We start from the raw sequence: 15090 nt of genomic DNA, 5'->3' as shown, positions 1-15090 counted from the left end.
GTTGCTCCCTCCTACCCAGACAATTGCGGTAGCTAGGAAAACGTAGGTATGGTGTTTGTTTAGTCATTTGGGTTGACTAGTCCCTGCCGTTGCTTCTTCAACTTTAATGGGCAGGGTCGTGCTCTGAATGGCTCTCTGACGCTCTTGATGCAGCAGAGAGTGATGTCTTGACTTGCACGTCTGGCAAGTTTTTGTGGATTTACATGCTTTCGTTTGGTGGCCTTTTGCTAAACAGTTGAAGCAATGTCCACCGGTTTTGACAGCTTCCCATCTCTCTTGTGGGCTGAGGGATGACAGCTTAGGACAATCGAATACAGTGTGTCCTTCTGACGCACAAAAGAAGCACCGCTGTGGTCCCTTCCTTTCTTGGGTAGTAATAGCTTTAATAGCCGTTGTGGCCACGACCTTTTGGTTTGGTCTATGACTCTGATGTGCCGCTTCGGCTGCGGATTTGCAGGAGAGTTGATTCGCCAACTTCTCCAATTCAGACTTAAATTCGTTCCACTTGTAAATTCTTTGCAGGTCCAGTTTTTCTTCGACCTTAGTCAGAGTGTACTCGTCCAGGCGCTCCTTGACGAGGCAAACCAACAGCCCGCTGGCCGTGGAATCCAATTCTCGAATCGGTTCGTTTGCTATTTGCTTCGTTGCAGATAGCAGAGTGTCAACAGCGTCAATGAGTCCAAGAATAGCCCTTTGGCTCGGTTTCATTATCTTTCGTATTTTGAGGAGATTAAAGAAATAACCTTCAAAGGCTACTCTCTTATTATAAAAGCGTTCCTCGAGCTTTGCCCATGCTTCATTAAACGGTAGGTCCAAATTTTCCAGCGCCTCGCATGTATTGCGAGCTGGTTCGTACTCCAAACATTTGATTAGGAAAGCATACTTGTCAGCATCGTCGCTCAATGCTGCAACTCGTTTTTCGAAACTTGAATGATAGCCATTCGGTGGCTGTCCCGTGGAATTTCGGCAATTCCAACCTCGGGAGATGATCTGTGCGTGCATTATTTCCTAAAAACGTCTGCTCAAGAGGATAACGAGAGCATCCGGGCCCAACTTCGTCATTCGCAGGTTGTTGCAATGATTTTATTCTTTTTGCGAAGCTTGTCCTCGCTTGTAGGTACACTGGAAGCAACGCTTCCCTTCGTTCGGAGGGTCCCGTATGGCCCTCAATTCGTAGAATTATAGTGCACGCTTGCTCATACAGTCCTGTTAGGATTTCTTGCTGCACGAGCAAGGCATCTATATCGTCGTCATCGCTTTTGTTCTTAGCTGCTTTGGCCAATGGAGCAATGCTTTGCTCCAATGCCGTCAGCTATCTTCGCCAACCCTCAGTAGGATCTTCTTCTGTCATTGTGTCTCGTCTTGAATTGTGTTCACTAGATTACTGGTTTGTTTCTTCATATACTTATCTGAAGATTACTTAGATGACGTTCCAGTCTAAGTAATCTGTCACCGCCTCCACTGACCGCCTCAGCTCGGCAAGGAACCTTGTGTCCATCTTATTTAATATTGCGGCACCTGCTGCCATGTTAAACATGTGCGAAATGATGCACTTTATAGCAGTGCCTTCCTCACGGGATCGTCGACTATTATTTTTTTTTTTAATTCTTCTTCTGTATCCCGTATGTACGCATAACACCGGGAATACAGAAGATCGTTTGCGTGATGGCAATTCATGGCTTCGGTGTATTTTCACTCGCGGGGAAGTTCATTCAATCACATCTCGCACACGGGCGAGAATTATCTTTTCGTACTTTTCGGCCTCATAATACGTCTCGCGCAGGGGCGAGGATTCACTTTTCATGATTTTCCGTCTCAAAACATCTCGCGCACGGGAGAGAGTTCACTTTTGATTCTTTTTGGCCTTACAACACATCTCGCACACGGGCGAGAATTATTTTTTCGTACTTTTCGGCCTCATAATACGTCTCGCGCAGGGGCGAGGATCGCTCGGAGCGCGATCACGTCGGGGTCACCAAATGTTTTTTGAATAATGCTAATCACTAATGTTGGGCAAAGGCCCAACATGGATTTCGGATAAATGTACGGACACTTCGGCGGTTAGATTTAGACTGGTTATTTTATTTCTTACTTTTACAGAGTTTGATGTGGTTCGAATGTTCTTGCCTTCGTGTGCATTTGATACTTGATGCTTGGTAAGCACAAAATGTGCTCCTCCGCATGTGTGTCATGCGCCGTCTGCTCAAACAGCGCTCGCATGGTCCAGGCGGTTTCTCCGCTGCGCCCCTTCCAGTTGTTGTAGTCGCTTGGCGTTCCTCCGCCAGTGGTAAATGATGATGGCGATTATTATCGCCACGATAAATGCGCCGTCCACGGAATAGGACGCGACATCGTGCATGGTGATTGAATTCTCCACTTTGTCACTGCCGAACATTGTGTGTTTAGATTACGGACGATTTCTTGGAACTCGCTTTGTTCCATACATTGTAGTGCGTTTTATTACGCCGCGGAGGCCGATAATCGCTGATGTAGGTCTCCATCGTGTGAACATTATTTCTTAGTCGTCAGCAGATGCCTACGTAGGCCATTGATTTATAGGGTCGTTTCCTATTCTGATTTTGTACACTTCCACCATCCAAGAAGAAGATTAGTAAGGAAGGTAAGTCATAGGATAAATCCAGTATTACTAATAGTATTAATATAACTTAATATACTCTTGCTATTTCTATAGAGTAATGGCACTTCTCAGCATTAAGCTGTAAATTTCACCTATTCCCTTCTATGCACAGTCGGCTATGGCGTGTTCAATCGTCTCTCCTACTTTATTGCACTTCTACAACAGTCTGCAACAGTGTTTTCTTGCAAGATGTACTACATGGGCTGAAAAGTCCCGCGATTTTTTAACAGATGGCGCCACTAAAAATGAACAAGATTGATTTCGGGAGATTCATCTGTCACTAGCTTATGTGTGAAGTTTCATGACATTTCGTTTATTTGTTCACAAACTACAGTTGTTTAAGAGTCACTACCTGAGCATTCGTATAGAAAATGGAAATAGAGGGATATCGTTAGCTGAGGCCGTAGGCATTTCAAAAGAACGAGTGGAATACATTTTTCACGACATTTTGAACACGAAAAAGCTATCCGCGCCATGGGTGCCGCGTTTGCTGACTGTCGACTAAAAACAGCGGCGCGTTGATGATTAAACAGCCGGTTTGGCGTTGTTGAAGTGTAATCGAGTGGATTTCTTTCAACGTTTTGTGACAATGGATGAAACGTGGATCCATTGCCACATTTCTGAGTCCAATAGGCAGTCTGCAAAGTGGCACTGAGGCATATTTCGAAGACTTAGACGTTTCATACTACAGAAAGGGAATCGAAATGTTGGAAATTTACTATACCAAGTGTATTGCCCTCGAAGGAAACTATTTCGTTTACTTAAATATAGCTTTGTTCAAAAAACGATAGAAATTCCGGGACTTTTCAACCCATGGAGGCCGGGTAAAGGGGTCCCATGATGATCGTTTTACTTTCTCGTGATTATTTTCACTTCATCGTTTTTCTGTTAATATTTCGTTCACATCACAATGGTTTTTAATTTTTTTCTGTTAATCATCGACATAAGTAGCTTGTACAGGCTCGTTAGACATATGAAGCCTGTACTACGCTGCATTTTGATCCTTGGCATCAAAGAAGTAATTTCGCTGGTCATGCACTCCGGTGTTGTTTGGGGATTTTCTAGTACCTAATTGAAGCACTCTGCCATTCGCCCACGTATTGAAGAAATTTGTTTATACCTCTGGCAGCCTCATCCTGTTACTTCGGAGTTGAATGGGATTCTCCCATAAACTTGACCAAAACTGGAAAACTTCGTCAATCGCAGGAAGACCATCATTGTAATTGTTTCGTTTCTATTTGATGAGGCTGTAGAACTCCCTCTCGTTCATATTGAACATACGATTATCCGCATGCTTTTTCGTACATTCCGTATTACGTCTCAACCTTCTTTTTGACAGAGTGCTCAACCGTTATACATGGGTGTCGAGGATCTCAATGATGCGGTTTTCATTAAGACAAGAGCGCTCTGCCGACTAAACAATTTCAGCAACTCCACGAGTCAGCTTTCGCGATCAACTTCCCCTCTTGTACTGCGTTAGTCGACCGATTTTCCCTCGGAGCGTTTGGATACGACCTTCCATGCGTCTCATCCAAGCAGGTTTCGCTTTTTTGGAGAGTTCGTGGTTCTGTCTATAGTCTTGGTAAAACAGCTCCACAATAAACGATAAATTGCAGCTCCTCTAGCTTCTTTACGACTTTCAGGTACACAGGTAGAACATCCTGCTTGAGTACTTGAACGGCACTCGTCAGTCGGTGAGAATACTTCACATTCGAAATCTTGTGCCGGGTTAAGGGATCCGTTCCGTAAAATTGGGTCACTGCTGCATCTATGTGGAAAGCTAATTCGTACTTCAGTTGACTTCGTTGTTGTTCCTCTGCCGATTGTTGTTCTCTAGGATCCGGTGGTGGTGGTGGCGATTTCCTCAGACACCTTGTTTTTGAAGTCTGTGTTAGGGAACACATTTCGATGGGAGCAAACATTTCCCCAAACTTTCATGCAATGTCAATTTCCCCAGGCACGTTGGTTTTGATGGCTGTGTTGGGGAAACCGTAAATCGAGCCAAACAAAACGTTGCTGTTAGGGCATTTAGATAGCGCTCAACCTTCTACAATTCTTCCGACTCATGTTCAATCACTGTTCGTTAGACGCGCTACTTTTTCGTTTCAATCGCGTCAGCAACAATCTCTGCGTTTGTGGCCAAGGTTATCACGACATCGATCACGTTGTTTGGTCGTGCGAGGTGTATCTTGTCGCCAGATCGAATTTAGAAAACTCCCTTCGGTCCCGAGAAATACAGCTCAATGTGCCGATGAGAGATGTGTTGGTTCGGTTAGACCTTGACTGCATATCCCAAATATATGTTTTCCTCAAAACTATCGATCTTCGAGTGTGTGTGTGGTTGTCCTTATATCCTTACACCCCTCTTATATTCCCTTGCGAGTATTTAGTCCCCTTGCTATAAACAGTAGAATAAGTTGAAATATGAATATGCTATAGATATACGAATAGATTTAGGAATTGAGTGTGATCATCAACATTGTAACAATCCTTATATCCCATCCATTTCCTGAAAAAATATGTCACCCTTCTAAACTCGAGTAGACCGTGGGTAATCGGTTTTCTACCTTACTAACCATAGATTTAAGAAAATTGTTTATATATAGTGTAATGTGATTGGCTTTATTCGACCGGAAATGGTGCCAACACGTTCACTTCTCTTCAGAAAATACATCAGATCAAACAATACAACCAAAGTGCGCGCTACATTTTCTTGCGCATATGGTCACTCTGGACACTATCACCAACACAGGGCCTCACACACATACAAGCAGTGCACATACCTTCATTGGATAAGTCTGCTTGGATCTCCTATCCATCGGCATCGGGTCTCCTCTTCCGTCCGCAGCGTGCCACACCGTGAATATAGGCTGCCCAAAATCAAAATCAATATGGCGTCATTTGTTTACCAACATATCATTTGCGAGGATTCAAATCGTTGAAATCACAGAGATAGTAAAAATAAAGAAAAATGCGCTGTTTTATTTCTAACTGCATGAGCGATTTTCATATTTCGGTTTCACATGGAGGTGTTCACATTTAACATGGAGTTTAAAGTTAGCCACTATTCGACTATATAACCGGACCGAGTTGTAAACAACAGTAATTGACAGAACCAAAATGTCAGTGAACCGCAGCAGTATTGGGTACACTGGCAATATGAGAGATTTGACGTTTCAGTCATACCCCTGTATTTTTCAACAATTCGAGGATGTTTGAGACATAATATAATCATCCGAAAAATGGCAATAATACACCTCTCCATATCCGAAATCGCCGTCAAAAGCACCAAACACAGATTTCCTTCTCGCCTCCGCCATTTTATAATGGCTGCTGACACTGCGTGCACCGATAATGACGCTTTTTCACCGAACGTCTTGGCAGCGAAGTAATTTTCGCGCTTTTCTTGGGGCGTAACAATCACTTCAGCGCACGTTGATGCCTTTTTCCCGGTGAGAGAAGTCTCCACGGGAATCTTCCCCCACGGTGGACGACCGCTTGTTGTCGAACAAGTTGTCAAAAAAAAAAAAAAATTGTAAGGGGTTGTAGGACACGATTTTCGACGTAGAACAACGCAATTACATTATGCAATCCACTCGTTTACCACTTCGAATATTACTTCAGAATGCATCGAAATTTTGACGTAGAACTCCAGAAAAAATATTGAAAAAAATATAGAAAAAATATTTGGAAAAAAAAGGAAAAAGTTTATTTTTGGACCACCCTAAAATGGAAATGGTCACTCAACGAAAAAATAAAAAATATGGGTGTAATGTATTACGATAAAGAACAAAATGACCACTTTTGACGAAAATCTGAGAACCACTATATCGGTTTGGCATGGAATGGCTGTATATATGTATTAACTTAACAATGTATTTTAATGTGATGTTTTTCATATCAAAAATATTTTGTCTCTTGAGACACTTATGCAATTATTCCAATAACATGAGACATTTATGCAATCAGTAGTTCTTAGCCTTGTGTGGATGACTACTTTGTTTGATACTAAGTACTATTAGTCATAAGAGCACCGTGTCTGGTGAACGTATTCACGAATCAGAACAGGTTCACTAGACATCAAGCTTCGTTTAGAAAAGCATAAACCGATACCTGGTTGATATAAGATTAGCATGGTTTCTCGCTGTGGTAGCTGAGAGCAGACAAACGACCACAAAGAGTTAAGAATTCTGTTGGAGATACTTTGCACTGGTTCCTTATTCGAACAAAACGTTTTGAATTTGTGAACTTAACAATCCGGAATTTATTTTAACTTCAATTTTTATTAACACAGAACGGATGCTGCATGCGTTTACATTCTATGGATGGGAAAATGTTTCAATTCTATGGATGATTATACACTACTAACCCACTAATCAGAGTGGACTGTATCTTTATAGGCTTTGTAGCGGAAATAGTGAATAATTGGGAGAGTGATGAAACTAATCTGAGTTCACCACTGCTATTGATCTTCGCCACTGGAGTCATCGTCTCTAGTTGCCTTGATAAGTTTCGAAATTCCTAATCGCTATCTAACTAAAACTAGCAACCCAAAACAAACCTAAAATATGTAAATAAAGAGTATCCTTATCCCAAAAGGCTCCAAAGAGCGGAAATAAATAAACTGCAACAATAAAATGTGCTAAGTAAAGCTATCAAGCAAAATGCTGACTGGCATTCAGACAAATATTGATATCAAAATGATTAATAACACGTCCGTATCTCCCGGGTGGCGGGGGATTAGGTAGCAATCCCTTGGCATGCCCATGGCTTACCCGATCGGAAGCCAGTTGTTTGTGTGGATGTTTGCAGGCTGTATCACACATAGGCTTTCCGGCTCTCGGCACGACCACTGTGAAGTCCATGAAAGAAAGCTTGGCGCATCGCATAGTTGCCCCTTATCCCCCGATATTCTTGTGTGTCAGTTTCTCGGTGGGAGAAAAAGCGCAAAGTCGTACAATAAATAAAATCGGATAAAACCCAATAAAGTGAATCTGTTCAGGTTTTTTTTTCTTTGCCTCCCAGCCGATGCCACACAGGCGGTTGATTTTTCATTCTTGCTCCTCATTGCTAAGCGGGTGTTGATTTACGATTTTCCACCTCGGGAGTATTACTGTTTCCGAGCGACGGGATGTGAGAAGAAGGACTGAAATGATTGTAGCAGTAAGGCTTCGCATTTGTTCCATGGTGATTCCGATGGACTTTTCCACTTCTGTTGTGATCAATTGGAGTCAATTACTCCACACGATACCGTTTTCCTATTTTGCAAAGATGTTATTTATCTATTTAACGCAGGGGGTGAGCACTAAATTTGCCTAAATATTTCATGGATGTCATTCAAATCTGTGAAAATTTTCGATGGAAAAACTTCAGTTGGTATTTCCTGGGATTGGAAAGTGTTTTCAATTAGCTGAAATTATGTTGACATGGGAAATGGGAAATCTTAAGAGTACGGCGGCAGCTAGAGAGTGTAATGCATGGAGAAGCTCTTAGTATCCAGCCGTAGGAATGAGATTGGAAACACGAGTTATGGAAGAAGAAACCTATCTCGGAAATATTCTGTTTCTTCGAAATAGTACATTCATAATTATGAGCTTACAAGAGGTGTGATAGAAAGAATAAACGGTTAGTGGATTCTCGAATGCGATGCTTCGTTTTCCTAACATGTCAGTCCTCTTCCACATTGGTATGTTGGTTTTGTGTGTACATGAAGGGTGAAATGATCAAAATTTGGTTCAAAGAAAAATAATTATAAGGCATGTTGGGCAAAGTACCATAAACAAACGATTTTTTAGGAATACATAAATACAGTAAAGACATGGTATAATACATTATGATGGCATTACATAAACGATCATAAATTCTACAGAATGTTTCTCAAGAAGTGTATTGGTTTTATATGATGTATGGAATCGTAAAATCATTGACATAGATCTCGAAGAAAAGAATGACATCTCTAAATTGAATTTTGATTAAAATTTGATTTTTAATTTTTTTAAAAAAATAAACTCTTCTAGGGTGGTGTCAAAGACACAATCGCATTGTTAACATAGAACTACGAACCTATTGTATTCAATTGCCTTTAATTCATAAATCAATTTTTCAATCACCGACTTTTTTTTTGAGAAGTGTCTTGCTTGATTAATTCTCGAAAAATGCAGAAATTTGTGTTTCATTTTTATGGTAAAGGGTCTCGTACTATCATAAAAACCTTCCCCGACCCCAAAAACCTTGTGCTCCCTTGGCCGAGTGGTAAGCGTCATAACTAACATGCCGGGTGTTCGGGTTCGATTCCCGTTCTGGTCGGGGGAATTTTTCGTCAAAGAAATTTCCTCCGACTTGCACTGTGATCACGCGTATTCTAGAGCTTGCCACTCAGAATGCATTCAAGGCGTGTTATTTGGCATAGAAATCTCAACTAAGTACTAATAAAAATGACGCAAGTAATACTACGTTGAGACGGCGAAGTTCCTCTAGGAACGTTAGTGCCATTGAAGAAGAAGAAGACCCCAAAAACCCATACATACCAATTTTCATGTCGATCGGTTCAGTAGTTTTCGAGTCCATAAGAATCAAACAGACAGAAAGACAGACACATAACATTCCATTTATATATATATATATATATATATATATATATATATATATATATATATATATATATATATATTTCAAAAATTCCGATGCATTCTAAGATAATATTCGAAGAATGCATGGTCATGTGATAAACAAACGGATTGTATACAAAAATTTTCTAGTCCTACATCAAAATGCGGTCGTATTCTAGACGCAACCACCTACCATTTTTTTTTCTAGAGAGACAATACACTTGGCTACAAATCGGCTACAAAAATCACGAAATACTGTTGATCTTAACCTCGAATCTAAGCATTCATTTTACGGGCGGTCGATACCTCATAGAGCTGGTAACCTCAGGGGTACTGATTTCCAATGTTATCGATCATCAAATTCTCAAACAGATAGACCAGTTTCACAAGGTCCTTCAGTGGCATTCTATTGGTGAATGTTAACGAATGTTAATACAATACGTTTCGTGGTAATAATGACACTAAAAATAATTACGTTAATAATAATACAAAATCCGCTGATATTCACCAAACGATTTTGAGTCGTTTGAAACAACAACACTAACGTAAATTTGCTAAACATGCCATCCAAGGTTTCCCCCCAACCAATTACCACTGTGAGATGGTGGTTCCCAATGGTTTCTAGATTCATTTGGTTACGTAACAGAAGGCCTCGCACGTTTCCATAGCACAAGTCAACCTTTGCGAACGAAGAAGCAAAGATGCCCTCTCACTGCCACGAGAACAACGCGCCTGGACTTTTTTTTTGCCAAAAATTGAAGGAATTGTGGCGCTACCAAAATAGAAATGGGAAAATGTTTCGCTTTGTGAGTTGTCCTTTTTTTGTGTTCAACCTCTTGTCTTCCGAACCTGACCTTTAAATGAATTGTCGGGCAGCAATGCTGTTACAGTGAGATACATCCAGCATCCAGCGTTTCCCGCTTTGCTCCAGGTAAAATTATTACATTTCACTGCGATAGTACTTTCATGGCTTAACATAAATACGGAAGGTACGAGAGAAGGAGGAGGGCACTCGCCATTTGACTCAACTTTTTTCGTTGTTGAATTTCTATTCAATTTAAATGATTCCAGACACCGAAACTCGTGGAGTATTATTATACGTACCTTTGTGTTACACGAAATTGTTGATGTAGTCGAGAAATGAGCATGGTTTGTTCAATTATGTTTCTACCACAGCAGATCACCTTCATCGCGAATGAGCGACGGAGGGATTATTTTCATTCGCATGGAAGTGAAAAGTTTCAATTACTGATCGTCGTGTTTGAACGGATTGTTGAACGTGTTGAACGATTATAACTCTGTGAGTTATACTATATAGTCAATGATCGGATTTCATGATTGTTAAGTGTACAATTAAGGAATAATAGACATCAACCAATGCTGGTCGGCTCAAAATAATCTAAAGAATACAAGCACATAAAAATCGATCGTTATTAAATTTTAGAAGAAAAATCGAAGTTGAATGACCAAACCGTTTCATATGTCTTGAATCCAATGTCAATGAAACAATATCTTCGAATTAGATATTATCCAAAAACTAGACCGCACAAATTTGTATTTCATTATTATGTTCTAGGGAATATTTATTTTACTCTTTTTATGCAATGTTTCTTCTAAAAAGTTTTCCCATATCTTCCTTTGTGTTGATGGAAAGTATTTTCTGAGCTTTGAATCCTTCCTACGCTACGATCTTGACATTCTCGCTTGACATTCCAAAGTTCTTGAATGTTGGCGAACTTCACAAGTTGTACAAAAAAAAAATATATTTCTTTCGAAGGACCACAATTGTTTTGATTTTCAATTCTGCTTTGAAGCAATAGGAACCCATTGTGCAGTTTATTCCTTCCATCCGAAAGACACAATAAAAGTCGACTTTTTTGTTCTCAGCATACGCATATTTGTTATCCGGAGATTTGTCAGAACGATGTCTACATTCTGATATGCTGAAAATATGTTCAAAATTCTCTGCCAGAATGATCTGAAATATGCAAAGTATTAATAGAGTATTTTTATTTGAAAGATATGTTGCACATACATTTGGCTTAGATGAACATTATTTTAAAAAAATGCAGCCCTGAATTTTTTGGTTCTATAGAAAAAATGTCTAATAAGCAGAACTAAGATTTGTCGTGAGCATCGAATGATGATACTCACACAAAGACAATTCACAAATTTTGTAAGGTAAATGATTTTGGTTTGTCCAGTCGAAAATATGATCATGGTTTGCCCACTTTTTTGAATGCTCTAATTCAGCGCTCCTGTGTCAAATAAGGCCTTCGAATGTTTCGAAACAAATAAATGAAATTGCCTTTTACATGATTTATAGTAGTTTGATAGTATATTTTTACGAAATCACATGTTTTAAAGGATTATAAAATACACCTTCTATTTGTGTCAATGCGCCCCTCATTCGAGCTAACTTTTAATCGATCACCAGATGATTATTTGGCACGTATTCAGACCTTTTCTGGATTACAACACTTATAAATATTGTAAACATCATGCTTGCTCACCATTTGTATCGGATTTACATAGCTAAAACATTAAATTAACGCATTTTGATGAACTCAATTCTGACCATGAGTTGTCCAATTCAATAATGTTGTTTTGTCCACATGATTTCTATGGCAACCGCTTGGCGCGCTGCAGTTTGTTTATGTTTGTTTATGGTGTGCTTCGCGCATAGCAGAAGTATGGTTTTTCTGTGTTGATTGTGTTGAGGTGAACACTTCTAAAATGCCCAAGAAAAGGCAATATTCTGAAGAAAGCCTAAATTTTGAATGAATCAATATGATGACAGTAAACTCAAGCAATGATAAATGCAACATCTAATTGTGAATTCGAATGTTTTCATTCAAAAATGTAGATTTCTAAAACCGGACAAACCATGATCATTTTTTTGGGCAAACCATGATCAGAGGTGGTCAAACCATGATTATAATTCTTCTTTAAGGAAAATCGTTAAAAAACATAAAAATTTGAATAATTTCACCACCTTATGATAGTATTAGCAACTAGAGACTTGGGGCTTTTCAACAAACCCAAACTCGTATCGATTATGTGTGATTTTCATGAAGAAAAATCGATTTGCATTTACTAGTTGCGTAAAAACACCCCAAATTGGACAAACCAAGATCATTTACCCTACTTCGATTATCCTTGGTGACCATACCGAAACCAGTCAAATAGCGTGAGAAAAGTATTATTACAACACTAGCAAATGGTGAGCTTCTACTTGACAGTAACAAATTTAGCTCCGTGGTGAGTGCCCTGTTGCTGAAATGTCGCAATGGAGCGATACTCGCAATCCTGGTTGAATGGTTTGATGTTTTGATACTCACGAAATTCGCTTCTTTTGTGCTCGGTCTTTGTGACTTAATTTTCTTAACAAAGAATCCCTGCCTAGAACAGGAATTGATCCCGAAACCTTTATAAATCAACCGCATAACTACCTGAAATAATGATAAGCAATTGTATCTTTTACCAGTGACATTTGTTTTTATGCAGTATCACTCATTTACTTTTTATTCATTTAATCATACCGTTGAAATAACGACTAATGGTTGTGAAAACACGTAAAGAATTATTTTTGTGCCATGCGAAAAAATTTGAAAAAAAAACCTGGCATCCCTATTCGTGACTGAAAGCTGAGTGAAAGTTTATGTGCGTAAAGCATATATGGTGGTGGATTATAGCGAGAAATAAACACATTTCAATAACAAAATACTGACTGAATATTACCTTTCCTGTTTAGCATATATATTCTAATTATTAGAGCAACAATATTTGTATAAGAAGTGGTATAAATATTGAACGAACGTTGAAAACTATGATAGTAAGGTTTCAGTATTGAGTATTGAGAATCTCTTACAACAATAGTTATTAAGTAATTTGCAAGAGGTTGAATTAAACGACTTTTTTGTCATAAATAATTAGAATTACCTGGTCACTCAATCGACAAACGCATGGTTCAAGGGATTGAATGTAGGTCGGGACTTTATTCGCGTGATTTTCCGCCTTATGTCCAATCATTACTTGATAGATGAACATCTGTATCGCATTGGGATCGTTGATAGTAATATTTGACGAATTTCATGCCAACTCGCCTTATATATTATTATCATCTTCTTCTTCTTGAATGGCGTTAACGTTCCCTGTGGAACTTTTGCCGTCTCAACGTATGCATTAACTAGCGTCATTTATTAATACTTAGTTGAGATTTCTTAAGTCAAATAACACGCCTTGAATGTATTCCGAGGGGCAAGCATACGCGTGACAACAGTGCAAGTCAAAGGAGATTTCTCTGACGAAAAATCCCTTGGCCAGAACGGGAATCGAACCCGAACACCCGGCATGAAAATGTGAGACGCTAACCACTCGGCCACGGGTGCACATTAATATTCGAAAAACAATTAGACTACTTTTTGGAAAAAGCCAATTTTTTTTTCTTAATTTTTTACAGAATTTATAACTTAAACTATGATACCTACAAAATTCATGCCAAAAAATGAAATGTAGGAAATTGTTTAAGTTTTCGCGAAATATTACCAAAAAATTTTTGGAAAAAAATTTCGCTGACAGAAAATTAAAATTAATTTTTCTCTAAAACGATTTTTTTTTAAATTTCCAAAAAAATATATACTCTGCTCTTTTCTCTATTTAGAAACATGTCAAGAACATGTCAAACGTGAGAATTTACACACAAAAATGTTACGAGCAAAACATTATTTTTTTTCAGGAGTCTTCATACAAAAATGACTTATATTCTAAAAACTATAAAAGATAGAAAGTTGATGTCTTAGACAAAAGTTTATATTTTAACAAGATCTAAAACTTTGTCGAATACACTATATCGCTATCTTGACTTTAAACAAAATTAGGATAAGTTGTATTTTTTTCAAAGAAAATATAAAAAAGTTGTTGTTAGAAAAACTTTTTCCCTGTAAAAGTGCCCATCTTCCGATGTATGGACGACTTGTTGGAAATTTTAAGGGCTATTCATATATATATTTTTGGGAATTTAAAAAAAAAACGTTATTGAGAAGAATGAATTTTAATTTTTAAAATAACTTTTTTGTCAGAGAATATTTTTTCCAAAAAATTTTTGGCATTTTTTTGTAAAAATATAAACACTTTCCTACATTTCATCCTGTGACATGAATTTTGTAGGTATCATAGTTTTTAAGTTTTAATTTTTTGTAAAAAAATAAGAAAAAAATATTGGCTTTTTCCAAAAAGTAGCCTAATTATTTTTCGAATATTTCAAGTATGCATAGTTGCTTAATTGACCCATGTCTTTACACCCACAACGTTTCACTGCTATCTGAGATTGAGCTGCCAACGGCCAGTCGAGTTGGCATGAAATCCGTTATTTGCGTTTGTGGTGATGGTTATCATGACATCGAGCATGTGGTCTGGCCTTGTATAAACTTTCATTCTGCCAGGGCTCATCTATCGGATTCACTCAGGGCACTAGGAAGGCATTTTGACTTACCGGTTAGAGACATCTTAGCTGGTCGCGAACTCAACCTTATGTTTTCTCTTTTCCAGTTTCTCAAAAGAAATGATATCACTGTTTGATTCCTTCCCTCCTAATCAAACCAAACTACCCCACTCGCTCCATCCTAGTCCTAAATTCTAATCCTATCCAATCAATCTAGTGTTAGATTTAGTTATTATTAAATTGTTAGTCTTAATTATATAGAAAATAAGTTATATTTTAAGGTGAAAATTTGACACTGTAAACGTTAGATAATAAGTAATTGAGTCTGATTAATAAACGTTTTTGGAAAAAAAAAATTTGGTCACTCACAAGCCTACGGTCATAATTCACCGCAACCACCG

The 15090-nt window shown here is 38.6% G+C and overlaps 2 protein-coding genes across 5 annotated transcripts in view; both read right to left on the bottom strand.

Moving 5' to 3' along the window:
• LOC129765174 (poly(rC)-binding protein 3) overlaps positions 1-15090 on the bottom strand; it is a 675323-nt gene that overhangs the window by 450468 nt on the left and 209765 nt on the right. The window lies entirely within an intron of this gene.
• Positions 64-1002, bottom strand: LOC129766596 (uncharacterized). The gene has a single exon (XM_055767171.1). It carries the CDS (start codon positions 1000-1002, stop codon positions 64-66), a length of 939 nt encoding a protein of 312 aa, XP_055623146.1.

This window comes from Toxorhynchites rutilus, chromosome 2 (genome assembly GCF_029784135.1).
Source record: "Toxorhynchites rutilus septentrionalis strain SRP chromosome 2, ASM2978413v1, whole genome shotgun sequence".
Classification (NCBI taxonomy): Eukaryota; Metazoa; Arthropoda; class Insecta; order Diptera; family Culicidae; genus Toxorhynchites; species Toxorhynchites rutilus.
Note: the sequence above shows the minus strand (reverse complement) of the source record. Positions and strands in the feature narration are given on the sequence as shown.